Source organism: Scyliorhinus canicula, chromosome 13 (genome assembly GCF_902713615.1).
Source record: "Scyliorhinus canicula chromosome 13, sScyCan1.1, whole genome shotgun sequence".
NCBI lineage: Eukaryota > Metazoa > Chordata > Chondrichthyes > Carcharhiniformes > Scyliorhinidae > Scyliorhinus > Scyliorhinus canicula.
The window spans coordinates 61,662,424-61,688,795 of record NC_052158.1 but is presented as its reverse complement, the minus strand read 5'-3'; the positions used below and the strand labels follow the sequence as shown (position 1 = coordinate 61,688,795).

Genomic DNA, 26,372 nt, shown 5'->3' with positions numbered 1-26,372 from the left:
CTGCAGCTACAGAACAGGAGGAGGCCTTTTGGCCCATTCTGGCTGTGCAGGCCCTCTGCCAGGGCCGAGAGCCATTCCTCACACCTGTGGACCTGCAAATTTTAATACTTCAGATAATGAACCAATTCCCTTTCATAAGCCACAATTGAATCTGCCTCCACCACACTCTCGGGCGATACCATTCCAGATCTAACCACCTGCTGCATAAAATGTTTCCCTCATGTCGCCGTTGATTGTTTTGCCAATCACCTTAAATCAGTCCCCTCTGGTTTTTGATCCTTCCACCATTGAGAAAGGTTTCTCCCGATCGACTCTGTCCAGACCCCTCATGATTTTGAAACACCTTCATCAAATCTCCTCTCAACCTTCTCTTTTCCGAGGACAACAGCCTCAACATCTCCAATCCATCCACGTATCAGGACAACAGCCCGAATTTCTCCAATCCATCCACGTATCAGGCCAACAGCCTGAACTTCTCCAATCCATCCACGTATCAGGACAACAGCCCAAACTTCTCCAATACATCCACACATCTGAAGTTCCTCCTCCCTGAAGTCTTTCCTATGAATCTTTTGTGCAGCCTCACTAATACCGTTTTAACTTTCCAAACTGTGGTGATCAGAACGGGAATCAATACTCCAGTTGAAGCTAAGCATACAAGTTTATCACAACTCCCTTGTTTTTGTACTCTTACGTCTCTATATATAAAGTTCAGGATGCTTTATTAATCAGTGAATCTCTCAACCTGCCTTCCCAGCATCAATGATTTGTGCACATGTAGTTCCAGGTCTCTCTGCTCCTGAAGCCAATGGTCATTCATCACTGGCTGAGTGTATCAGCAAGCCAAGCCATAATGTAACAGCTGGGTCTGAATCCACAATGCCTGGACATCAAATAAACTTCAGCATGGACTGCTCTAAGCTAACTGGAAACGGTAACCTACATGGAGACGTCCTGACCTGTGTTAACAAAGGAAAAATAGAGGCTAACTTATTGCTGCACACTAGCTTGACCAACACTAAGGGCGGCATGATAGCACAGTGGTTAGCACTGTTGCTTCACAGCAGCAGGGTCCCAGGTTCAATTCCCGGCCTGGGTCACTGACTGTGCAGAGTCTGCACGTTCTCCCTGTGTCTGCGTGGGTTTCCTCCGGGTGCTCTGGTTTCCTCCCACAAGTCCCAAAAAACATGCTGTTAGGTAATTTGGACATTCTGAATTCTCCCTCAGTGTACCCGAACAGGTGCCGGAGTGTGCCGCGTAGGGGATTCTCCCAGTAACTTCATTGCAGCGTTAATGTTAGCCTACTTGTGACAACAATAAAGATTATTATTTGGAACTTTCTGGTTTATATGGTCGAGTACCATACTACACATGGTGCCGGGATTGCTGCTGTAACATTGCATATTCAAGAAGCAGTTCGAGATGATAATTGGGGACCTTGGACCATGGAACGATGACACAAACGCCTGATGCTGTCAGTCTCCTGTAATTGGGATGATAATGGAAAGGCTGGAGAATTCATTGGTCAGGGGAATCATTTTAAAATAAAACTTTCCTTGTTAATATCCCACATGATGCTCAGTTGCTCCATTTTGTGAATAGAGGAGGTTTTGATCAAACGGTACAATGCTCTGGCCAGAAAACGCCTACAGTACTGGACACAGATACAAAAAGGAAACATCAAGCATTGAAGGTGATATAGGGGTACATGGGGGATAGCAGTGGGATTAGTTTTACATACCTCGAGCAAAATGTCAACACACGGCCAGTCATGATGGGCTGAATGGCTTGTACCTCTTTAAATGTCTTTCAGAAACCCGTGGCATAATGAACATTTCCTGATCAACCTTGGACCAGTAAAGTCACTTCAGTACCAACATTAACGCCTCAACATGAGTTACAAAGAAGGTGGAAAGGCCAAACGTTTCTGTCATCAGCGAAGCTCATGGCAACGCTCTCATTTACATGAAAATCCTACAGCAGCCCGTGAAGACGTTAGACACTCAATTAAATGCGGAAATCAAGAAATTGTCGGAGATCATCACTCCGCTGTTAACTTCACGAAAACAGCACCTCACCATCTGTCTCCCTATCGAAAAACTTTGAGAGGCATGACATTCCTGTGTTAGCACATATCACAAGAGAGTTAATGTCACTTCACATCTAATTGCCCTTCTAACAATGATGATGCATGTTAATTACTGCCAGTTAACCTCTCTAGCACTGAAAATTAACCATTACAAAGTGTGGCGCCACATTCCATCGGGTTTTAGTCACTGGTGAAAATTTGCTTTTAAAGACTCTTTTTTTCCTTTCTCTCATTCTCTCCCTTTATTTCGCTTTCTGTGCCTGATTCAACATTGTATTTGCCCATTTAAACTTGCACTTTTTTGTCCGTCCGCGTGATTTTCATTTCAGAGTTATTCAGCCTGATTGGTGAAGAAGATCCACATTTGCTGGGCCTTTTCACTCAGGTCTTAGATACCCTCCAGGGCATGGCACAGTTTACATCCTGTGGTTCCAATAGAGCATAATATCACCAACATTAAACAGATAGCGACAAGTCCAACTAACAGCAGGCATTGTTTAATGTCCCCTCTCAGACATTCCTGGGCCATTAAAAGACAATGAACAGAGGGCGCGATTCTTCGCTCCCCCCGCGATTCTCCCACCCCCCTGCAAAATGGCGTGTCGCGTTTTGGGACACGCCGCTCGGAGAATCGCGGGCCGCCATTTTTCACGGCGGCCCGCGATTCTCCGACCCGGATGGGCCGAGCGGCCTGCCGTTCCCAACCGGTTCACGCCGGCGGCAACCATACCTGATCGCTGCCAGCGTGAACATGGCGCCAATACCTGGTTTGTGGTTTGTGGGGGCCGGAGAGGGGAGTGAGCACCAAGACCGTGCTCGAGAGGGGCCTGCGTCTCAGAGGGACACACTCTTTCCCCTCCGCCGCCCCGCAAGATCAAGCCGCCACGTCTTGCGGGGCAGCGGAGGGGAAGACGGCAACTGCGCATGCGCGCGTTTGAGCTGTCAGCCGTCGTGACGTCAGCCGCGCATGCGCGGGTTGGAGCCGGACAACCTGCGCATGTGCGGCTGACGTCATTAGGCGCGCCGGCCGCGTCATTCTCGGCACGCCGGGCCTTGACGCCGATGACAAGGCCTGGCGGCTGAGATTTACAGCATGGCCCTCCTAGCCCCCCCGGGGGGGGGGGGGGGAGAATAGGGGGCCAGGAGCGGCCTCTGATGCCGTTGTGAACCTCTCAGGGTTTCATGACGGCGTCGGGCCTTGCAGAGAATTCCGCCCAGGATTCTCCACTCAGAAGACCATGGGCGCGAAGCAATGGAAAAAAAACCTATGTCTGGTTTTGGGCACGTTTAGCGGGGTGTTTCTCAGTGGCTGCAAAACTGAGAAAACCGCTGCTACTTATGGCAATTTACCATTTTTTTGGCCTTGGGGTGTTTCTCTCTGCCGAGGCTACACTTGAATCATTTACTGCTGGCGAGCCCAGCAGGAAAGTCTCACAGATCAGGGCGCCATTTTGTCTGGCCGCCCTGATATTCCCCCCCTCCAATCTCAGGGAGGCCCCCGGGAACACCCCTCACTCCCCCGCCACCTGGTAAGGCCCACCAGCACCCCGCCCAACCCCACCCCCAAATTAGGCATGGTAGAGAGCACAAGAGACTCCGTCACAAATCACGTTATTGGGCCACCATTTTGAGCAGGCTGCCCGATAGTGAGGTCTAGTGGAAGCCACCCCCCCCACCCGCTACACCACACCACTGGGATTGTTGGGTCATCCGGGCCCCTCCACAGTGCGCATGCTTGAGGATAACCCAAACCCTCTCCCACCAGAGATTATCTGCCTCCCCGCAGCACCCCCCCCGCCCCGTCCCCAATCAGCCACCCCTGCCTGGAAGCTAAACCACAGTCCAGGCTGAAATAGTGAGAAAATTACTTTTTTTTCCTGTTCTCAGTTATGGTGGGGAAGGGGGAGAGGCGGGGGGAGATAATCACGGAGGTGGGGGGGAGAGAATCACGGAGCTGTGGAGAATCTGGTGTCCAGACCATTAATAGGATGCAAATGGGTCAAAATGACCCGCTCGCCCAGGAAGCAAACCTCAATGCCCCCACCAGCGGATCTAGCCACCCCCCCCCCCCATCCCAAAATGGGATTCTCCACCACATCAGAAACACCATTACCAACGACGGGCGGAGGGATATCCAGCCAAATATCTTCTGAACAGCTTAGTGGAATGTGTGTGTGTGTGTGTGTGTGTGTGGGGGGGAAGGGGGGGGGGGGGGGGGGGGGGGGGGGGGGGAGAGAGACAGCCCCAGTGGAACCGACTACAGAGCTTTGAACTTGAACAGGATCACTTTCAGTCAGAAAAAAATGCTGATACAGCAGCTTCGACAGACCTGCCAAATCTCACTAAACTGTTTGCCCGTGTTTGGCTATAAAACAAAATATACACAGTTCTGAATTTTAATGTGTTTCCTGTCTGTTTCACTGATGGCTGTTCTCTGCCTTATCGAGTGTAACACTTGGGCATCTGGGTTTTACCTTTGCAAGGCTAATTACAACCATCTTATCCTGGTTCGACATGTTATAGTAAGAACCCGCGCTGGGCCATGGATTAACATTGCTTCTAGGAAAGTGTCATAACATGGACCACAAGAAGATATTCAAAGACGCTTTAAAAAATCTTCTTCAATACATCAAAGAATTTTCTTTAATACATCAAAATAACAAAATTTAAACTAGAATATGGACTCAAAAACGGAGACAGCTAATTAAACATTGGGTTAACAGCAACTCACTAGAATTAGAACGAATGGTGTTAAATACAAATATACACAGGTAACAACAACTAATGATATCACAGCATTTAATGATGACATCAGCAATGGATTTAAATAAGATGGAGGATAGGCTAAAACCCAAACGATTATACTTAAATTTCAACTCTTAACGTGTGCTGATGGCCACATACGGCTTTGAATCGGCCTGCATCAAGAGTTGTTGATATGCGTGGCTCATGTCCAGGTTTGGAAAGTCTTACTTCCTGCAAGATGGAAAACAAGGGTCCTCAGCGTCCAGCTTGGAAACCTGAGTAGTGGCAAGTATGCGGACAATGCCAACACATGAACAGGAACAATTGGAGCTGCCCAACATGAAAACTGAATGGGCTCAATGACTCCTAGCCTTTGCAGCCACTCCAACTCCTCCTCTACTTTGCCTTTCATGGCGTAGACACTGTCTTCGGTTTGAAAAAGCGAGGAGTAGCCTGAGGATCTACAAACAATTTAACTGGAGCGCCCCACAACATACCCAGTTCATCTTTGAAAACCTCAGGATATTTCTGAATGATGTCCTCTGTCACTTTTGTTTGCTTTATCTCACCCCATTTTCAACAAAGTTTTCCTGAGCCAATCACGTCTAGTAGAGCTGGGCTCTTGCTTCTTGGCTGTTATATTAAATGTCTACCTGGAAAGCTCCAAGCAATGGTATAGTCTCGACGGTGTACGTCCATGTTTGATTCCTGCCCGAGAACCTGCTTAGAGCCCCAAATCTTCTTGAAAGTCTCCTTACTGATTACCGATGCAGAGGCTCCTATGTCCACCTCCATCTAGATTTTCTGTCCATCGACCTCCATTGCAGCATGAATAGGCCCTCCATGCCCCTCACTCATATTAAACATGTCATAATAGTGCTCCTCTGCCTGCCTGAGCTTTCCAAGCAATGCACCATTGACTGAGGCTTCCTTGCATTTGAAGTTCGCTGCTCAGTCTTCAACATTCTCTTTGCACCTTGGCACTTCTTTGCCAAATGCCTCTTCTTGGTGCACTGGTGGCAAGCTGTATTCTTAAACTTACAATGATTCCCACAGTGTGACCCTCCTCCACTGTCTCCACCTTTTTCTTTGCAGCTTCTTTCTTTACTTGAAATGAAATGAAAATCGCTTATTGTCACAAGTAGGCTTCAAATGAAGTTACTATGAAAAGCCCCTAGTCGCCACATTCCGGCGCCTGTCCGGGGAGGCTGGTACGGGAATTGAACCGCGCTGCTGGCCTGCCTTGGTCTGCTTTAAAAGCCAGCGATTTAGCCCTGTGCTAAACCAGTCTCTGATGCAGTGCAACTGCTTGCCTGTCACCATTGGCCTTCTGAATATCTTTTGCATTATTGGCAGACATTTACACGCCTCGCGAAATGTATGGAGCCATCTTAAAAGTAAGCTTGGCTTCTCCCAGCAAATGCTGTCCTCGTTAATGTCACAAACTAATCTGTTATGACGCATGTCTTCCAAAACTGCACCAAACTCACAATCTTCAGACAGCTGACACCATTCAGTAACAAAGTTAGTTACAGACTATGACTATGGAATTTTGTACAATTACTGAGGGCTTAGGATTGTGGTGCTTCTGAATGAATGTAATTAAATCCACAAATGAATCCCGCTTCCAGAATGCAGTTGCATCACGAGCTTGCAAGTCTTCACCTCACACACACTCGGGAGAATTGAACGCTTTCTAGCTTAATCTGTGATCCCATTTGCCAAGAAAAAGTTTTCCAACCTTTCCACATATTCAGTCCAGTTTGCGTTCCCCTCCACCAGCTCACTAACAGACACAAGCATAGCCATGGTGCAGCTAACCTGTCTCCCATTAGTAAACTCAGCAAAACCTCATGCTGAATGTGCGGAAACCAAAACTTTTTTATTATCCTATCCTCAGTGTCAAAAAGATGTGGTGACTTGACCACAAAACGTAGTTGAAAGCGTGTGTTATAAGTCAATCTTCTTTAATATATAAAAATAACGAAGCTTAGAATACAGGGTGGACTCTAAAACGGGAACGGCTAGTTAAACATCGAAATAACAGTAACGGAAAAGAATCGGAACTAATGCCAGTTAAATACGAATGGACGCAGGTAACAACAGGTAATGTCTCAGCACTTACTGATGACATCGGCAATGGGTTTAAATAAAATGAAGATGATGCATAATAATAACAGAAAGGTTTCGCGACAAGAGTGTATATTAACACAGTGGGCTAAATAGCTGGCTTGTAATGCAGAACAATGCCAGCAACGCGGGTTCAATTCCTGTACCGGCCTTCCCGAACAGGCGCCAGAATGTGGCGACTAGGGGCTTTTCACAGTAACTTCATTGAAGCTTACTTGTGACAATAAGCAATTATTAATTAATTAATTAGCGCTCACACCTAGACCAATTGTGGCAGTGTAAAACATGACCGGCTCGGGGTCACCCGTGCAGGAGCGCATAAATCCCGGCCAATAGGGAGTGTGCGCAGGACCCTGGGAGCAGTGTGGACGAGTGAGCTAAAGTGTAAAGACCTGGAGCGGGATTCTCCGACCCCCCGTCGGGTCAGAGAATTGCCTAGGGCCGGCGTCAATCCTGCCCCCGCCGTGTCCCGAATCCTCCACCACCAGAGATTCAGCGGTGGGCCCCCCCCTCAGGCGATTCTCCAGCCCGCGATGGGCTGAAGTCCCGCCGCTGTCAACCCTCTCCCACCGGCATGGATCAAACCACCTAACTTACCGGCAGGAGAAGGTGGCGCGGGCGGACTCCGGGGTCCTGGGGGGGGGGTCGATCTGGCCCCGGGGGTGCCCCCACGGTGGCCTGGCCCGCAATCGGGGCCCACTGATCGGCGGCGGGTCTGTGCCGTGGGGGCACTCTTTTCCTTCCGCCTTTGCCATGGTCTTCACCATGGTGGAGGCGGAAGTGTCCCCCTCCCCTGCGCATGCGCAGGGATGGCGTCAGCAACCGCTGACGCTCCGGCGCATGCGCGGACTTACGCCAGTCGGCGAAGCCCCTTCGGCCCCGACTGGCATGGCGCCAAAGGCCGTCCATGCCAGCCGGCGGAGCGCCAACCACTCCATCGCGGGCCTAGCCCCTCAAGGTGAGGGCCTGGCCCCTGAAGGTGGGGAGACTTCCGCACCTTTGGGGCGGCCCGACGCCGGAGTGGTTCACGCCACTCCATCACGCCGGGCCCCCCGCCAGGTAGGGGAGAATCCCGGCCCTGTTGTTTTATGTTCTGTGCCTGTTATCCAACTGTCTTTGCCTTCCGTAAAAGGAGAACAGCTGTATATGAACCTCCAACAAGATCCAGATTACAATAGAACGAATGGATGAAATCTGTAAAGGGGGACAAAATATACTGACGTATTTCAGACAACACTATTTCCCTGGTAACACATCAAATCGGCCAACCCTCTCAAAAGTAAGATGAAGTGAGTGTGAATATCTCTGAACTATTTCCTGTCTTTTTCCTTCACCATCCCCCGCTGTCTGTTCCATGTTCACTCAGGTTTGGAGCCACCTGTTAAAGGAGGTGGTGATCATCAGAAACACACATCTGTAAAAAGCAAGAGATGTGCAAGGAAGAGAAACGGTCTGAGGGACATAAGTAAAACCAGGCGGACAGATGTGTGGCGAAAGAGAAATCTGAGCAGAAAATGGTCAGAATTTAAATTCCATACTCATCTTAAAAAGATCCTTTGAAGTTCTGACTCGACGCACTTTTACCACAGCCTGGGTACGGACAGACGTGTACCATAAAGCCCCAGACAGTTTTACAAGCATTATCAGAGAGGATCACGTTCATTGCGAGAACTCAGATCAATTAGCCACTTGCTACTGGATCTCCAGCTGTGGTACATTTGCCAGAACATTCCTACCTTGGAAAGCCTCGCCATTCTTCTCAATCCTGTATTTCAGCTCGTAGCTCAGGAAATGGATGTTCTGCAGGATCTCTCTGCGAACCATTACTTGATATCTCTCCTCCATTTTCTTCGTGCAACAGGTCGGCCCATCATACGTGCAGATCTGTAAATCCCCATCTGCAACAGAAAGAGAAGCCAGGTCAGTACCAGAGACATGTAAGGGGAGGCTTGTTCAGGCAGAACACTGAAAACAAAAGTAACTCCAGTGCTTTAACCGCCAGTTACTTGTGGCTAATTAGGATTCCTGGTGTAGATAATTGTGTTTAATTAGTTACTTCATAAGATGAGTAATAATAGTCACGGTCGTCAAGCATATTGGGCATGATTTAATGAAAATAAAACAGAGTCCCGATTTGGGCGCGAATTGCGGGGTGTTTCTTGGAGCCAGCAGCACTGAGAATCAAACGAGACTTTGATTTGTTTTTAGGCCTCGGTTAGGAATGCCCCATCTAGCGGAACTTACCTCACTTCCTGCACTGACCAGCACAGCTCACGGTGCAGGAACAGATCGGGGCGACATTCCAATCTCTCAAGCCCCTCAGCCAACCCACCACGGCCTCCAGACCCCCACTCTTACGGCGTCCTCAAGCTCCCCATCACCCCACCTATTAAGGGCACTCCCGGGCCTGTTCCCTGGCAGGGGCAACCTGGAACCCAGGCACATTGGCACTGCCAACCAGAGAGCGCCAGGGTTCCCAAGTGACAGGAGTACCAGAGTACCACCCCTGCCCAGAGCCAGAACACCCGGGGGCCTCTGATGGACTGGTAGACTAGCCCAGGTGCTGTTACACCTGGTCCACATTTGTATGGACGAGTACTAAACGGTGCCCGGTTGAGGCTTCACTGGGAGGCCGTTAATTCTCGGGCGCTGGGATAATGCGGTGCAGATATGGATATTTAAATATGTTAATCTGGATTTCACCCAGCGGTGCCTCTGGCGATTTAAAAAAAATTGTTATTCAACTTTTTTTCCTACTTTATACATATTATAAAACACAATCAAACAGAGTAAGAACCCCCCCCCCCCCCCACATCACACATGCAGCACCCTAGAACGTAACCCCACCCCTCCCAAATACTTAACCCCTCCCCCCTGTCCCTCAACCCCACCCTCCAGGCCAGCAACGAACGGTGACTATCTCTTTGAAATACACAATAAACAGCTGCCATCTTTGGTAAAACCCCTCAAGTGCTCCCCTCACGGTGTACTTGACTTCCTCGAGGTACAGTAACCTCATCAGACCTCCCAGCCACACACAGCGGATGAGTTGACATTCACCCATCAGCACTCGCATCCGGACAATCAGCGAGGCAAAGACCAGGACATCGGCCCCTGCGCCCGTTTGGAGCTCCGGTGAGTCTGACACCCTAAATATGGCCACTCAGGGACAGGGCTCCAACTCAGTTTTCAGAATCACTGACATGGTGCTAAAGAAGAAGACCCAGAACCCACGAGCTTGGGACACGACTAGAACATATGCGCATGATTGGCCAGATCCCCGCAGAGCGCTCACACCTGTCCTCCATCCCTGCAAAGAACCGACTCATACTGAACCTAGTCAGGTGAGCCCTATACTACTTAAAGTTGTATTATACCAAACTTCGCACACGAGGGCATGGAGTTTACTCTCCACAGGGCCTCACTCCCCACCTCATCATTCAACACAGGCCACAACTCCTCCTCCCACTTGGCCTTAACCCCCCTCCACCGATTCGGAGTCCTCCAACATATTCTGTCCATAGATACCAGAAATACTCCCTTCTTCCGACCCTGAGAGAGAAAGAACTCTCTCCGGTAATGAGGTTGGCGGCGCCACAGGGAATGTCGGGAAGATCTGTTTTGCAAAATTGCCAACGTCTAAGTATCCAAATGAGTCAGATCGCGAGGGCCCAAACTTTTCCGACAGTTCCTCTAAACTGGCAATCCCCCCCATCCAGGCACAGACCTCCCATTCTTTCCAACCCCAGCCCCTCCCACCCACCGAACGAAGCATCCAACCTCGCAGGCTCAAATATATAGGGCGAGATTCTCCGGACTCACGACGGGTCGGAGAATAGCGGGCGTCGGAAATTTTTACGGCGACGCTGTTCCGACGCCCTCCCGCTATTCTCCGAACCCCGCAAATTGTCGGAGTCGCGTTTCCCGACAAACGCCTCCTTCCCGCCCCTGACACGACCAGAATCGCCACTGAGAGCCCCCCCGCTATTCACCGGCCCGGATGGGCCGAAGTCCCGACGTCATGGCGCCCTGTTTGGACGTCGTGAAACACACCTGCTTTTTAAATTCGTCAACCAGTCGGCCTGGCTGACGACTGCTTGGAGGAGGTCAGGGCACCACTCTGCGCACCGCTCAGCGCACCGCTCAGCGCACCGCTCGAGTCTGGCCACAACGGGGAAGGCATCCCTGGGAACGGGAGGGGGTCCAGAACGGGGGCGGTGGGGGGGACGGAGGGGGCAGTGGGGGAGACGGAGGGGGCAGTGGGGGAGACGGAGGGGGCAGTGGGGGAGACGGAGGGGGCAGTGGGGGAGACGGAGGGGGCAGTGGGGGAGACGGAGGGGGCAGTGGGGGAGACGGAGGGGGCAGTGGGGGAGACGGAGGGAGCAGTGGGGGCGACGGAGGGGGGGGGTTAGGTAGAGAGTGAGCCGTCCAACCCCGTAACAAAATGTCTGCCACCATGCCATGGTGTGCAGGTGACGAGGACACGGCCGCTGGTTCCCCTGTGGCTTCCGGCCACAGGCCACTGACGCACCCGTGAGGAGGACATAGTTTACTGGCCGTTGGATGCAGGAAGTGACCAGGGGTTAGGCTGACCGCGTGTCAGCAGCGCGACCAGGCCACCGGGACACACTGGTATCCCATGGATGGCGGCTGCCGAGGTGTCGACTAACGTCCGTCTAACATGTCCCGTTTCTCTGCCCCCCACCGCCCTTCTGTAGGTTAGCACGATGCATGGGAACAGAACGGCTATGTTCTGCGCAGTGGTTGGGGCAGCTCTACTGGATTTGGAGATGCAGCAGCATCCACACCCACAACCCGCAGTGGCTGCAGGGCCAGCTGCAGCAGCAGAGGGAAGGGCCGAGGAGTTGCCAGTCGTCGAGCAGCATGGGGGAGGGAGGAGGAGGAGGAGGAGGAAGAGGAAGAGGAGAGAGTGAGGGTGCAGCCACGGCGTCAGAGGCGACGACCAAAGCCGAGGGTGTACCGTGTCCGGGTCTCTTTCCTAACAATGCCGGACATCACCTGCAGGAGAAGACTCCGGCTGAGTAGGCAGACGGTGATACATATCTGCGAACTCCTGTCGCACCTCGCCCCACGTGGAACGGGGGGAGGACACGCGATCCCGGTAGCCATCAAGGTGACGGTCGCTCTGAACTTCTATGCTACCGGCTCCTTCCAGTCTCCGAGCGGGGACGTCTCTGGGATCTCCCAGTCATCGGTGCACAGGTGCATCCGGGATGTGACCGACGCCCTCTATGCCATCGCCGATCGCTACATCACCTTTCCCGAGGACCGAGCAAGTCAAGACTCACGAGCCCGTGGATTTGCCAGTGTGGCCGGGATACCGAGGGTTCAGGGGTCAATCGACTGTGTTCACGTCCCCATGCGCCCGCCTGCTGTGGACAGGGACGTGTTCACAAACAGGAGGGGGACATACTCCATTAATGTCCAGGTGGTATGCGACCCCCACATGAGGTTCATGAACGTCTGTGCAAGGTTCCCAGGGGTGTGCATGACTCCTACATACTAGCGCAGTCGTTCATCCCTGCGATGTTTGAGGGACGTCCCCCCCGGCTGAGGGGCTGGTTGCTAGGTGACAGGGGTTATCCGCTGAGGTCTTGGCTGATGACGCCGATACGGAGGCCTCAGACCAATGCGGAAACACGATACAACGAGGCCCATGCAGCAACCAGGGGTGTGGTGGAGCGCTGCCTTGGCCTCCTGAAGATGAGATTCAGGTGCCTGGACCGCTCCGGAGGGGCCCTGCAGTACCAGGCCGACAGGGTCGCTCGCATTGTAGTGGTCTGCTGTGCGCTGCACAACATCGCGATGCAGAGGGGAGATGACCTGTTGCAGGAGGCGGAGGGAGAAGCTAGTGGCAGTGGTGCCAGCACAGAGGAGGAGGAGGAGGAGGAGGAGGAGGAGGAGGAGGAGGAGGAGGAGGACGCTGGCGGAGTGGCGGGCGCAACACGCAGACACGACCCAGGTGCTGGTGATGTCCAGGAGGCGGCACGACGGACCCGGCAAGGACGGCGGGCACGCGACGCCATGGTGGCAGCACGGTTCACGCATCGCATGTGACGTCCCCGATGAACACCAAACCACCACCTGCATCGCTAGTCATGCAGAGGGTCACCACACAACTGCCACCACCAAACCCCCCCCCCCCCTCAGTGTACACTGCTCCACTTCGACATGACGCTTATCACTGGGTCCAGACGGAATGGCACAACATTGATGGCTGTGTCAGCGGGTGTGATCAGTGCCATGTGGAATGATGACAGCCCGCTCTGCGAAGAGCTGTGAGCTCAGAATCGTTAGAGAGAGTCTGACCCATGGCAATAGCTGAACCATCCACCTTGGTGGCCGCTGAGTTCGTCACTGACACTCCATCACGTGCCCGCGTGGGCTAGCTGTGGGAGGGGGGTAGGGGCAGGGACTGCACACCCGGCACCGAGGTTTCACCACCCGTCACCCCCCAGCGACACTCGGTCACCATCACGATTCCTGTGGCTGTGGAACAATCACACGGTATTACAAGTAAGGTGGAACAGTGTGTTTAATATTAACAATTATTTACAGGTGCCCTAGCCCCTACAACTAAACTGTGCCCTTCACCCGTGCCAACTTACTCAGTGTCTATCTTAGTTGCCTTACGGGCCCTACCACTACGTCTAAGTGAATCCCCAGATGATACAGCAGGAGTGGAGGAGGATTGCTGCGAATCGCCCCCCTCGACTCGTTTCTCCTTGGCCAAGCGTTTCCTGGGGCGACCCGGCCTTGATGGGCCAGGCTGCTCTGCGGGCGTCTCGGGTGACATTGTGCCACCCTGCTCTGCCTGCTGCCCACCCGATGCACCAGGGATGGGACGGGGGGAGGCCGAGAATTCCGGGACGTCCCGTGATGGAGTTAATGGGACGGGCCCCGAAACCTCCTCCTCCCTCGGGGAGCCCGGTGGCCCCCGGGCCTCACTTTGGGACAGAGGTGCGAGCGGGGAGGTTCCCCGTCGCACCACCGACACCTGGCGCTGCCAGTCCTGGAGGCCTGCAACGGTATCCACCAGGATCCGAAGGTTTGCAGAGACGGAGTCCAGGGAGTTAGACATTCCCGCCAGGGACTGTGCGATCTCAACCTGATTGTGCACAACGCCATCCAGCACATGTGTCAGGCGGTTGATGCTCTCGGCGACTGACTGCTGCGACTGGCCAATGACCTGCTGAGACTCGGCCATGGCCCGCAGGGCGCCGGCAATGTCGGTTTGGCTCTGGCACATTGCTGCCTGTGAGAGGGCAACCCTGTCCAGGGCCGAGGATGACGCGTGCACATTAATCCCAACGTCTTGCATAACCTGACCCATTGCCTCCACCGCGGATGCCACCCGTGCGGTGTCGGACTGGGTCTCTGCCATGAGCGGCACCACTCCCTGCTCTTGGACGCGGATCGACTCCTCTAACAGCGTCTGCAGAGTCTGGAAGGAAGCCCTCATCCCGTCATTGTTTCCCTGGGTTTCCTGAGGCATCGGCTGTGCGGGTGGGTTGAGAAACTCCAGGAACTCCGAAAACGTCTGGGAGCCAGCTGCATCCTGGGCCTGGTCTGGCCTCCGCGAGTCCGGGCCCTCTGTTGCTCCGACCTCCACCTGCTGTACCTGCTCATCTGTGATGTGCCAACCAGACTGTGCCCCAGGAGACTCATCACTAAATAGGCCCGCCGGGGTGTGTATCTCTGGGATGATGGAAGTGGTGGGAGAAAGCAGTGCCGCAAGCCCGACGCTCTCAATGGTTAGGTCCTCGTCCAGGGTGTGGGGCCGCTCAGCGACAGGAGGGTTGTCCCTGGCCATTTCTGGTGGTGGTGGTGGACCTCGAACCCTCTGTGCGTCCTGGTCCGCAGATTGGGTTGGGGCAGATAGGGCTGCCCGCTGATCGGGCACCCTCTGTTGTGAGGCCCCGGGTGAGGTGGCGGCAGATTCGTGTCTCCGTCTGCAGCCAGACGGCCCTGGTCGTTCGGCATCACGTCCTAGGGAAGAGAATGAGACGGGTTATTTCGATTTGCTCGGCAGGCCGCTGGACGGTCCCAGTGGGCAGGATGTGTGAAGGGACAGAGGATGGGGAGGTGTCCCAGTGGGCAGGGTGTGTGAAGGGACAGAGGATGGGGGGGGGGAGGGTGTTTGTCAGGGAGGGTTGTCTCACTTGCTGCAGTTCCGCCAACCTCGCATTGCGCGATATCGCGGGTGGCAGACCCCCCAACAAGGTCCAGTGCCCTCTGTTCAAAGGTGCTGAGGGGGTGCATGTTGGGCGAACCCCCTCCAGTCTTGTGCCGCTCACGGTGGTTATGACCGGCCTTGGCCTGTTGGGGGAGGAAACATAGGTAGATCATTACAAAACGGTAGGTATCAGAAGTCCGTTCTGATACTGGCACAGTTTGGGGGGGGGACAAGTTGTCATCAGATGATTGCATCTCTCCTCGGGGCCAGAGCGCTGGGTCTGTGACAACTTTGTGAAACACCCTCAAATAACTCTGCCCCAATCCCTCTCCCCCCCCCCCCCCCGGGCAGTTAAGGGGGAGGGATGGTTGTGACTAGGGGGCACCCTCATGGCACTTACCCTGGCAGACCTGGTGAGGTCATGTAGCTTCTTTCGGCACTGCTCTGCTGAGCGAGGGGTCTGCCCCACAGCACTGACGGCAGCAGCCACGTCACGCCAGGCCTGGCGTACCGTGCTGGCAGGTTGGCGATGCCCTCTCCGCGGGCGGATGATGCACCTCCTCTGCTCCACGGCATCGAGCAGCGCCTCGACGTCTGCATCAATAAAGCGAGGTGCAGCTCGCATAGGCTCCGACATCCTGCCCGACAGATTCTGTGGTCGCCCGCGCCTTTTTACGGCGTCGGGCGGCGTCACATGGGCGGGTTCGTGTCGTCGTCGCGTTCCGTCGTCATCACGCACGTAATTGACGCGGCCGCGCTGCTAGCCCATTTCCAGGAAGTGAATCGGTCGGGAAATGAAGCCTTCGCGACCGTCGTAAAACGGTCCCGATTTTTACGACCGTTTGCCGACTTTCCGCGGGTGCGGAGAATTTCGCCCATAATTCGCACAAATCAGAGCCAACTTCAATACAGCCCCCAATTTAAAATGCTGTCAAAATTGTCTCCATATCTTCAAGGTGGAGACACAACCACCGGATTTGCCAAATATTTCACCGGTGAGAACGAGAGAGACGCCGTCACTAATGTCCTCAACCCAAACCCTTCACATGACTTTGATGCCATCTGCACCCACGTGGCTGCCGGACCACTATGCCAATCCAACAGCTTCTCCTCATTCGCTGCCCAGTTATAATGTATCAGTCTAGGCAGCGCCAATTCCCCTGACTGTCTGTCCCTCTGGAGGACTCCCTTTCGAATCCTCGTGGTCTTCCCCACACATATAAAGGACGTGATCATCTTTTTGATTCCACCAAAAAGGACTTGGGGAGAAGGACTGGCAAACACTGGAACAAGAACACAAATCTTGGCAAAATATTGCCTCGTACAGGCGTGACGAGGCCGTTCGATCGCACCCAAAACCTCAAGACTCAGATGAATGATATATGCATAGGAACTTGTACTTTTTTTTTTAAAAAGATTTTGTACAATGTTAAGACAAAGCATAGTGGGCGGAATTCTCCGCACTCACGACGGGGCGGAGAATAGCGGGCGGTGTAAAATTTTACGGCCACGCTGGTCCGACGCCCTCCCGCTCGTCTCCCCCCCCCCCCCCACGGCCGCCTCCCGACACGAATCGCTGGCTGCCGATTTTTTACGGCGAGCAGCGATTCTCAGCTGGCCGATGGGCCGATTTCCAAGGCCTTTACGACCGTTTTTATGAACGTCAAACACACCTGGTCTGACCGTTCGTAAAAACGGCCGTAAAGTCCCGATCTGGGGAACCATGGCACCGATTGGCATGGCAGTACCACGGCCGTGCCAAGGGTGCCATGGGCCCGCGATCGGTGGGCACCGATTGTGGGCAGCAGGTACTTACCCCGCGCACTCTTTATCCTTCCGCCGCCCCGCTGTATCCATTCGCGGGGCGGCTGAGGGGCATACCGCTCCGCGCATGCGCGGGTTTCACGCAAATGCGTGATGACGTCATCCGCGCATATGACGTCATCTGACGCGTCAGCCATCGCTAACTCTGGCTAGCGGGCTTAACGAAATTCGTTAAGCCCGCGATGCCGGAGTTCACGGCCGTGGGATGCTAGCCCCGACCGGGGACCAGAATCGGTTCCTGGTCGGGGGGGTGGAGGCTGGCGTCAAACCCGCCCGTTTTTGACGCCAGCCTCACGATTTCTCCCGGGTGCGGAGAATCATGCCCAGTGTACCTGAGTGCTTTAATTCCTGAATGCTGAGGGGTGGTAGATGTTTTTAACGTAAGTAGAAAGATTTAAAAGAAAGACTTGCATTAATTTAGGACTTTTCATGATCACTGAACATCTCCAAGTGCTTTACAGGCCAGGAAGAACTGTTGTAATGTAGGGAATGCAGCAGCCATCCTGCGCACATACATATACACTGAACCACATTGCTGGCTGTTTCCTGCTAAAGTTCATACATGAGGTTAAAATAGTGCCACTGTAACCACCCTGCCGCCTGCTCAGCCTTGAGAAACACTGTCCGAGTTTCACAAAGTCATGTCTTCACCTCTGTTCCTCTCCTGGAGATGCAGATCTTGCTGGGTAAGCTTCCATATGCGGGATCATACGAGGATCATATGCGGAAGACTAGCCAGGCAAGTCAACATTCCTCCACTGAGTCCAGGTGGTCAATATAGGCAAGCTATTCATCATGAAGGGCATCAAAGTTGAATCCAGCCCTCACCCAGGCATCCGCACAAGTGCACATGGCCAAGAGGCGTTAGTCAATCCAAGCACACAACCCCAAAAAAACTCAGAAGGGCTAAGGGAATGTGAGGCCTTTATCGAAGGGAACTGGCATACAAGGCAAAGAAATAATGCTTCAGTTGTATAGAGCTTTGTTCTCTATTAAAAAAAAGGGAGCACACACAGAGTTGAGCAAGGAAGAAAGGTTTATTAAACGCATTTTATTCAAACTTGTATCAAAGTAGGTTCCAGCCCGGGAAACATTCTTCCCAACAATCAATTATACAGCTGGTACCAATTTTTCTCCTTTTTCACCCCCCCTCCCCATCACCCACACCCCCACACCCCTGCGACGAACAGATCCTCAAACATAGTTACAAACATCCCCCACCTTTTTCTCAGACTCCCCTGCTGAGCCCCTTAACTCATACTTTATATTCTCTAACCACAGGAAGTCATACAGGTCACCCAACCTTGCTGCTACCCAAGATGGCGATGCCGACCCCCGAGAGGCGAAGGCCAAGACATTGGCGTTCCTCCTCTCCATGAGCTCTGGCTTCTCTGAAACCCCAAATATCGCCACCAAAGGGTCCTGATCCACACCCTCCTCCACTATCCTGGCTAAGACCGCAAACACTCCCGCCCAGAATCTTCCCAACTTTTCACAACCCCAAAACAGGTGCGCATGATTGGCTGGCCCCCGCCCACACCTCTCACACTCATCTGCTACCTCCTGAAAGAACCCACTCATTCTCATCCGAGTCATATGCACCCTGTGCACCACCTTAAACTGTATCAGGCTCATCCTTGCACAAGAGGAGGTCCCGTTTACCCTTTGCAGTGCCTCACTCCATACTCCCCAATTGCAGGAAATTAGATAAAAGGCAAAGAATTGCTGAGTTAAAAAAGGGGGCCGCACGGTGGCGCATTGGTTGGCACTGCTGCCTACAATGCTGAGGATCTGGGTTCGATCCCGGCCCCGGGTCACCTGTCCGTGTGGAGTTTGCACGTTCTCCCTTGTCCGCGAGCAACTACAGGCTGTGTGAGGGGGAGAAAATTATTGCATTGTCTTAAAGTGGCAATATCCTTAAAGAGGTAATACATTTAAAGTGGCAATGCACTTAAAGCACAGAAGAAGGAATAAACGGCTATGGACAGGAAAATTGGAGAAGTCCCTAGATAGACGGTGACTTTCAAAAAAGGTCCATAAGCAAGGAAGACCTCAGAGGAGGCAATGATGACCTCACGGAAGAGGCACCGGAAGACTGCAAAGAAGAGGCAACAAATACCTCAGATAGGAGGCCGAGAAGATCCCAGAAAGAGGGCAAAAGACAGACCCGAGATAAAAGGCAGCTCTCAAATAAAAAGGTCCATAGGGGGCAAAGACCTCAAAGCGGAGGCAAGAAAGATGTCAAAGAGTCAATAGAAGACCTCAGAAAGTGGGTAAAAGAAGACCCCAGACAGAGGGCACTGAAAGACCCCAGAGGGAAAGCAATGAAAGAGCCCAGAAGGCACTGAAAGACCCCAGAAGGGCAATGAAACCTCCCATAAGAAAGGAAACATAAGACCCCACAAGAAGGGCAACGAGAGAATTACAGAATGGAAACAGGTCAACAATTTGTCAGAGATAGACCTTACCAACAATAAAGCCAAAAGAATTTGGCTGAATTTAAGACAAGTAGAAATGAAGGTTCCATTTGTGAAATGTATATGGTATATGTCCGGTAAGAACTTGATGTATTCCCCTTAGAGGAGACACAGAAATTAAGGATTATTGAACATAAAGAGGAATCAGCAAAAAGAATTAAAGCTGTGAAGACATTAGAACGACAAGATGAAATGACTGACTGCAAACTTGAAAAAAAGTTGCAAAAATTTACAAAATGAAGTTAAGAAGGAGAACTTAATGAGACAATGTAGAATACGCTGAACTCCACGAACAAAAGAGAGAATAACAAGTCAAGTGAAGAATTGAATCAGGAGAATAAGAGCTTGAAGAAAGGAATCTTGGCGATGAGAAATTAAAGGAAGAGGTAAAAACATTGCTAAGGTGCTATAGACATAACTGATGTTTTCGTGGAAGCAAGTTTTTTAAAATTAATTTACTGGATGTGGGCATCACTGCTTAGGCCAGCATATATTGGCCATCCCTAATTGCCCCTCAGAAGGTGGTGATGAGTTGCTTTCTTGAACCACTGCAGTCCTTGAAGTGTAGGGAGACTCACTGTGTTGTTAGGGAGGGAGTTCCGGAATGCTGCCCCAGCAACAGTTTCCAAGTCAGGGTGGTGAGTGACTTGGAGGGGAACCTCCAGTTGGTGGGGTTTCCATGTATCTGCTGCTCTCGTCCTTCCAGATGGTAGTGATCGGAAGGTGCTGTCTAAGGAACCTTGGTGAATTACTGCAGTGCATCTTGTAGATGGTACACTCGGCTGCCACTCTTCATCAGTGGTGGATGGTTTCAATGTTTGTGGAAGGGGGAACAATCAAGTAGGCCACTTTGTCTTGGAGGATGTTGAGCTTCTTGAGCTGAATTCATCCAGGCAAGTAGAGAGTATTCCATTACACTCCTGACTTGTGCCTTGCAGATGATGGACAGGCTTTGGCACATCAGTAGGTGAGTTACTTGCCATAGGATTCCAAGCCTTTGACCTGCCCTGATAGCCACAGTATTAGTTTAGCTAGTCAAGTTCAGTTTCTGATCAATGGTAGCCCACAGTATGTTGATTGTGGTGGTAAGGCCATTGAATGTCAAGGGGTGGTGGTTCGGTCCTCTCTTGTAAGAGGTGGTCATTGTCTGGCTCTTGTGTGGCACAATGTAATTTGTCACTTGTTAGTCCAAGCCTGGATATTGTCCAAGTCTTGCTGCAATTGGACATGGATTGCTTCATTATCTGAGGAGTTGTGAATGGTGCTGAACGTAGTGCAGCCATCCGCAAATATCCCCACTTCTGAACTTATGATGGAAGGGAGGTAATCAATGAAGCAGCTGAAGATGGTTAGGCCTAGGACATTACCCTGAGGAACTCCTGCAGTGATGTCCTGGAGCTGAGTGATGAACAGTATCTATTATTGCAATTCCTGTTAATCATAGAATTTACAGTGCAGAAGATGGCCATTCAGCCTATCGAGTCTTCACCGGCCCTCGGAAAGAGTACCCCATTTAAGCTCACATTCCCAACCTATCCCCACAGCCCAGTAACCCCACCTAACCGTTTTGGATACAAAGGGCAAGTTATCATGGCCAATCCACCTACCCTCTACATCTTTGCACCGTGGGAGGAAACCTAAGCACCCGGAGGAAACCCACGCAGACACGGGGAGAACATGCAGACTCTGCACAGACAGTGACCCAAGCCGGTAATCGAACCTGGGACCTTGCAGCTGTGAAGCAACAGTGCTAACCACTGTGTTACCATGCTGCCCAAATGTTGATCCTGTGGAAGCACCTCAGGCTACAGAATTATGCCGTTCTACCAGAAACACAAAAAACACTCAAAGACCTGATTTATAATCGTCCGCATCATCAACTTGAAGGTCACCAGGCCTGGGGGACCAATGAGGACTCAGAGTAGCAAATCAACCTAGGGAGTGGAGCCCTCTTTGGCAAAGAGATATTTTGGTAGCCCTCTTAGGCAGGAGGCACATAGGGAGCAAGAGTCAGCCTTGAAGCTGTTGAATAATTCTAATTAATAAATAATTTGTGTGGTAATTAATGATGTCTGTGAAAGTGTATCTTCACAGCTCAGGACCAAAGAAAATGGAGAAAGTTTCTGCCCATCCAGTACTGGACGTTGAATAAGCAGTCTGGGAAGCTAGAGACTGTGGTGGTATGGATATGAGCACTGCCATTGGTGCAGAGCACTGGCTTCCCATTGGCTCTGGCTGGTCATGTGCCTCTCGTCCGATTGGTTGGGACTATGTGACTGCTCTCCAATTGGCCGAGAGGCAAGTAGGCCCCGCCTCCGAGGTGGGGTATAAGTACCCAGAGTTCCCGGCGGTCGGCCATTCTCTGTAGTCAACCACCGGGCTAACAACTAGCTGATTAAAGCCACAGTTCGGATCCTAAATGTGTCTTGAGTCGAATTGATGGTACATCAGAGACATTGGAAGAGTTGAGAGAGGTGACATTGAGGTAGATCTTGGTGTACATGTGAAAACTAATATTGTGCTTTTGGATGATGTCACCCAGGGGGAGCATATAGATTTAAAAAAATAGGAGGAGGCCAATGCTGGATCCCTGGGGGCAGGAACAAGAGGACATGGTGTGGGAGGAGAATGAGAAGCTATTGCAGAAAGTTCTCTGGCTGCAGCTGCTCAGATAAGAATGGAATCATCAAGTGCAGTCCCAGTCAGCTGGAGGCCAGTGGAGGGACATTGGAGGAAGATAGTCGGATCAGTCATGTCAATGGCTGCAGATAGGTGACAAAGGACATGAAGGAATTGTCACCGTCACGTTAATAAAGAGATTTTCAGTCCTGGCAGGGGTGGAAACCTGATTGGAGGGGTTCAAACCTGAAGTGCTGGGACAGGTGAGCACAGATATGGGAGGTGACAGCCTATCCCAGGACATTTGGTCCCTCTTGTACATTGTTGCTCCCTCCTGGAGCACGGCACGTTACCAAGGTCCCCATTCTCACTTTAGGGAAGCCAGTGAATTTTGCATCCTGTGATTGCAATCTGAGCAACTCCTACAGATGGACCTTGTGAAAGGGACGTGCCAAAGTGCTTGGCATTTTCTCAAGTTGGCAGAGCAAACTACATAAACATTAGACTTACCCTGTGATCTCTACGGAACTCCATTAAAGTGCCAAAGCAAATCTGGGTGGATTTGACATTCACCCCAGGTAATTGGAGACTTTCAATTAGGTCCCTACGCCTTTATAGGAAGACGCCAAATTCTCTTAGGCTGCAAAACTGTGATACTTTGATTTCTTTCCAAGGAGCATTACCAAAGTTAATATAAACATACACAAGGTTCGCAATTGCAGTTTGCAGGTCGCCGATTTACTGCCAGAACTATTTTACAATTTGAGTGCTCGTGTCCAGCTCTTGCTCCTCTCTCTTGTCATTTTGCAGAGTTTATTAGCTGCAAGTTATCTTTTCACCTGGCTGCTCACTCTTAGAAATTCAGGATGGACATCTTACTCCCACCCACTGATCGTTCCCAGCACTCGACCTTTGCCCATTCTGGTTTTAGTCAGAAGGGTACAAGTGGTTAGATCTCCAACTATCAACTGAGACGCAGAGCTTCAGCAGCACTATCATCAACCCATTGATTGTGCATCCAATGCACAACACAACAGACCTCCGTTGTTGAAAAAACTAGAGGCATCAGGATATGTGACTACAGTGCAGCATTGAGGGAGTGCTGCACAGTCAGACGCCTTCAATTCTTCACTGTTTGTGGAACCAGGATGTGTACATATTGGCTGCCTTGTTAAAACAATTGACCACATTTTAAAAAATAACATTGGGAAATTATGCATTTGTTAAAGTCCTACTTTCAATCAGTTGGGTTCCTGTGGCCTCTTAGCAAAATCAGATTTTTCTTTTAATAAACCTAATTCAAATTCTCAAACTGTCACGGTGGAAGTTGAAATCAATGGGTTATTAGTAGAGTTTTTTTATTTATTCATGGGATGTGTGTCGCTGGCTGAGTCAGCATTTAATGCTCATCCCTAATTGCCCTCGAACTGAGAGGCTCTCTCGGCCATTTTCAGAGGGCATTTAAGAGTCAACCACGGTGCTGTGGATCTGGAGTCATATCTAGGCCAGACCAGGTTATCCTGTTGTTCTCATTTACCTTTGGCTTTGCTGAGTCTCCTGAGCCATGAGAATCCCGGTCCGCAGCCATTGAGCTCCCAAAATAGTTCCCAAAATATGGGAAAGTGATCTTACTTCAATACTATAATGACTGACGACCTCAAAATTGCCACAGGAAATGACCACTTTCATAGTGGTTTGGAGTTGGCTTTTATATTAATAACCAGTTAAACCATTCCCTGATTATTGTGGAGGTTTAAAATTCACTCCTTGCTTTCCCAAACAATTACCTGCGCCACATTTCCTGCGACTGAACTGGAGTCGAGTTTTAAAAGAACGTTAAAGGGCTGCTGAATTTTCCAGTCACAAAGAGATGTGGGTTGTAAAGTGGGCCACTCAGCAATCAATTTTGCACATAACGATATCCCACAAACAGCAATGCGATCATTTATATTAGTCAGGTTGGCTGAGGAAAAAAAAGTTGGATATTCTAAATTTATAAAAGAAAAAAGGTTGGCTGAGGGGTAAATGTCAATCAGGACCCAAGGGAAAACTCCCTTTGTTTCTTCAGAGTAGTACCATCGTATCTTTGAAATCCATCCGAGAAGGTTTAACATTTCAACTGAAAGACGGCACCTCCAACAGTGCAGCACTTCCTCAGCAGTAATATTGATGTGCCAATCTTGATTACATACCCAAGTCTCCAAATAGGGGTCATTTTATGAAGTCACGGAGAGTCCACACCAAGTTGTATCAAAGAAACGTAGGTTTAATTACAAGGCTATCACACAGCTCCCGAAAGATCCCGACCGGGTCTTAATGGTCGGTGCTGAAGTGACCAACCTTATATACAACATAGATTGAGATTCTCCCAACACCTTAATGAGGGAGCTCATATTCCGCAAGGGATGCGGGAAGACAATCAATAATAATAACCTTTACTAGTGTCACAAGTAGGCTTACATTAACAGTGCAATGAGGTTATCGTGAAAAGCCCTTAGTCGCCACATTCCGGCACTTGTTGGGGTACACTGAGGGAGAATTCAGAATGTCCAATTCACCCAACAAGCACGTCTTTCGGGACTTGTGGGAGGAAACCCACGCCGACACGGGGAGAACGTGCAGCATCCGCAGAGATAGTGACCCAAACCGGGAATTGAACCTGGGACCATGGCACTGTGAAGCAATAGTGCTAACCACTGTGCTAATGTGCCGCCCGTAATCGTTGAAACACACAGGAGTACTTGTTAAGCCAGAGCTGGAAACTTGCATTCAATGTATCAGCCATGCCTCAATCGGTAGCATCGATTGAGGCTGACACAGTGAATGCAGCATTCCAGCTGTGGCTCAACAAATGCTCCTTTGCATTTCTAGGTGCTCAAAAGATGCCATGAGGAATCCATCATTTTTTGATGCCACCTCAATCCTTAAATTATTTGTTTTCCCAACAGAGACAGGCACTGAGAAGTATGGCACTGCCTCACAATTCAATGTGTATCGAGCATCTTTTTTCACTTTGCTTGAGTGGCTATTCTGCACGCGCCAGCCTGAACAGTCGGCCACTTGACCATGTTTGAAGTCAGTCTTGCCCTCACCCAAATGGCTGCACACGCACATAGCGATCCAAAACAGCAACCGTGCAAAGATTCCTTCCCCTAAAGCTCAGTGCAGGGAATCAAGTCCTGTCCTGTCTGGAGAAAAGCTAATTTTATACTGATTGGGGAGCATCTCGTCTCCATAGCTTAGCAAGACAACAGGTGGTTTCTTTACTCACTAAAACTCCTGGAGGGGGGGGGGGGGGGGGGGGGGGGGGTGTGTCCAGATCATTACGGGAGATTAAATTACATTGTATTTATTGAGGAAAGGCTATCGCAATCAAAAACAGAACATCTGGCCACCAAACTGGGACCGTTTTCAACATCTCAATTACAGCACAAAGTGCCTTTAAGAGTTAGGTGGCACTGCGGATTTTCTCCACTCCCCCCCCCCCCCAACCCCCACGCTCCACACAACCCCCCCAACCCTCACCCCCATGCCACATCCAAACTTCCACTAAATGAACTCCCCGACCAGACTACGCAGGCAAGAGGATTAGAGGCAAGAGAACCGTTTACATTCAGAAACCGCACAAAGAACCAGTCTGTTTAGGAACTGGGAAAGACTCAGCTGAGCCATGAAGGATCGGATTAACAGGAAAAGCTATTGGCTTTTTAAACAACATTCCCCCAGCAAGACAGCAGGAGCTGTAATAGAGCTGGGTCCGTGTAAGGGAATATCTGATCAGGGAATACAAATGGAGAAAGAAAAGCAGGATGGCAAATTCCTCCAGTTGCACTCTTGCTGGTTAAGGGCACCCTCTTTTTAAACAGTCAAACTTCAGTAAATGAATCTGACAATCAATGCGGCTAAAGGGGAACATCCACTCTTCCACTACAGGAGCTGCATGGCTGGGGGCCGGGCTTTCTGGGAAGAATTTACTTGGGGAATATTTAACTAACAACAACATGCAAGCTGAAAGACTTCAAGGAGCTGAGGAATCCGCAAGCTTTTAATGTCAATAGGAACTCCAGGATGTTAGGCGGCAACAGGAATGACCCAGCTGTGATGCACCCTGCGGTGGAATTTCCTGTTGGCGCACGCACTGCCCAGACTCTCACAGGGTCAATGGGTGAGGTGCCAACAGATAACCTGCCGCAAGCCATGCAAGAAGCCAGCGCTTTCAGGAGAAAACCAAGATAAAATGCGAGGGAGGCCGAAATTCGCCAGCCGTTCGCTGGCGGCGGGATTCTCTGGT

General features: G+C 51.1%; 1 protein-coding gene across 3 annotated transcripts in view; it reads right to left on the bottom strand.

Moving 5' to 3' along the window:
• The window catches only part of gpc5b (glypican 5b), a 687,897-nt gene that overhangs the window by 592,899 nt on the left and 68,626 nt on the right, over positions 1 to 26,372 (bottom strand). For all 3 annotated transcript variants that reach the window (XM_038816037.1, XM_038816038.1, XM_038816039.1), the window contains exon 2: positions 8,701 to 8,862. In XM_038816037.1, coding sequence (XP_038671965.1) covers positions 8,701 to 8,862 — 162 coding nt within the window. The remainder of the gene's footprint in view (positions 1 to 8,700; positions 8,863 to 26,372) is intronic.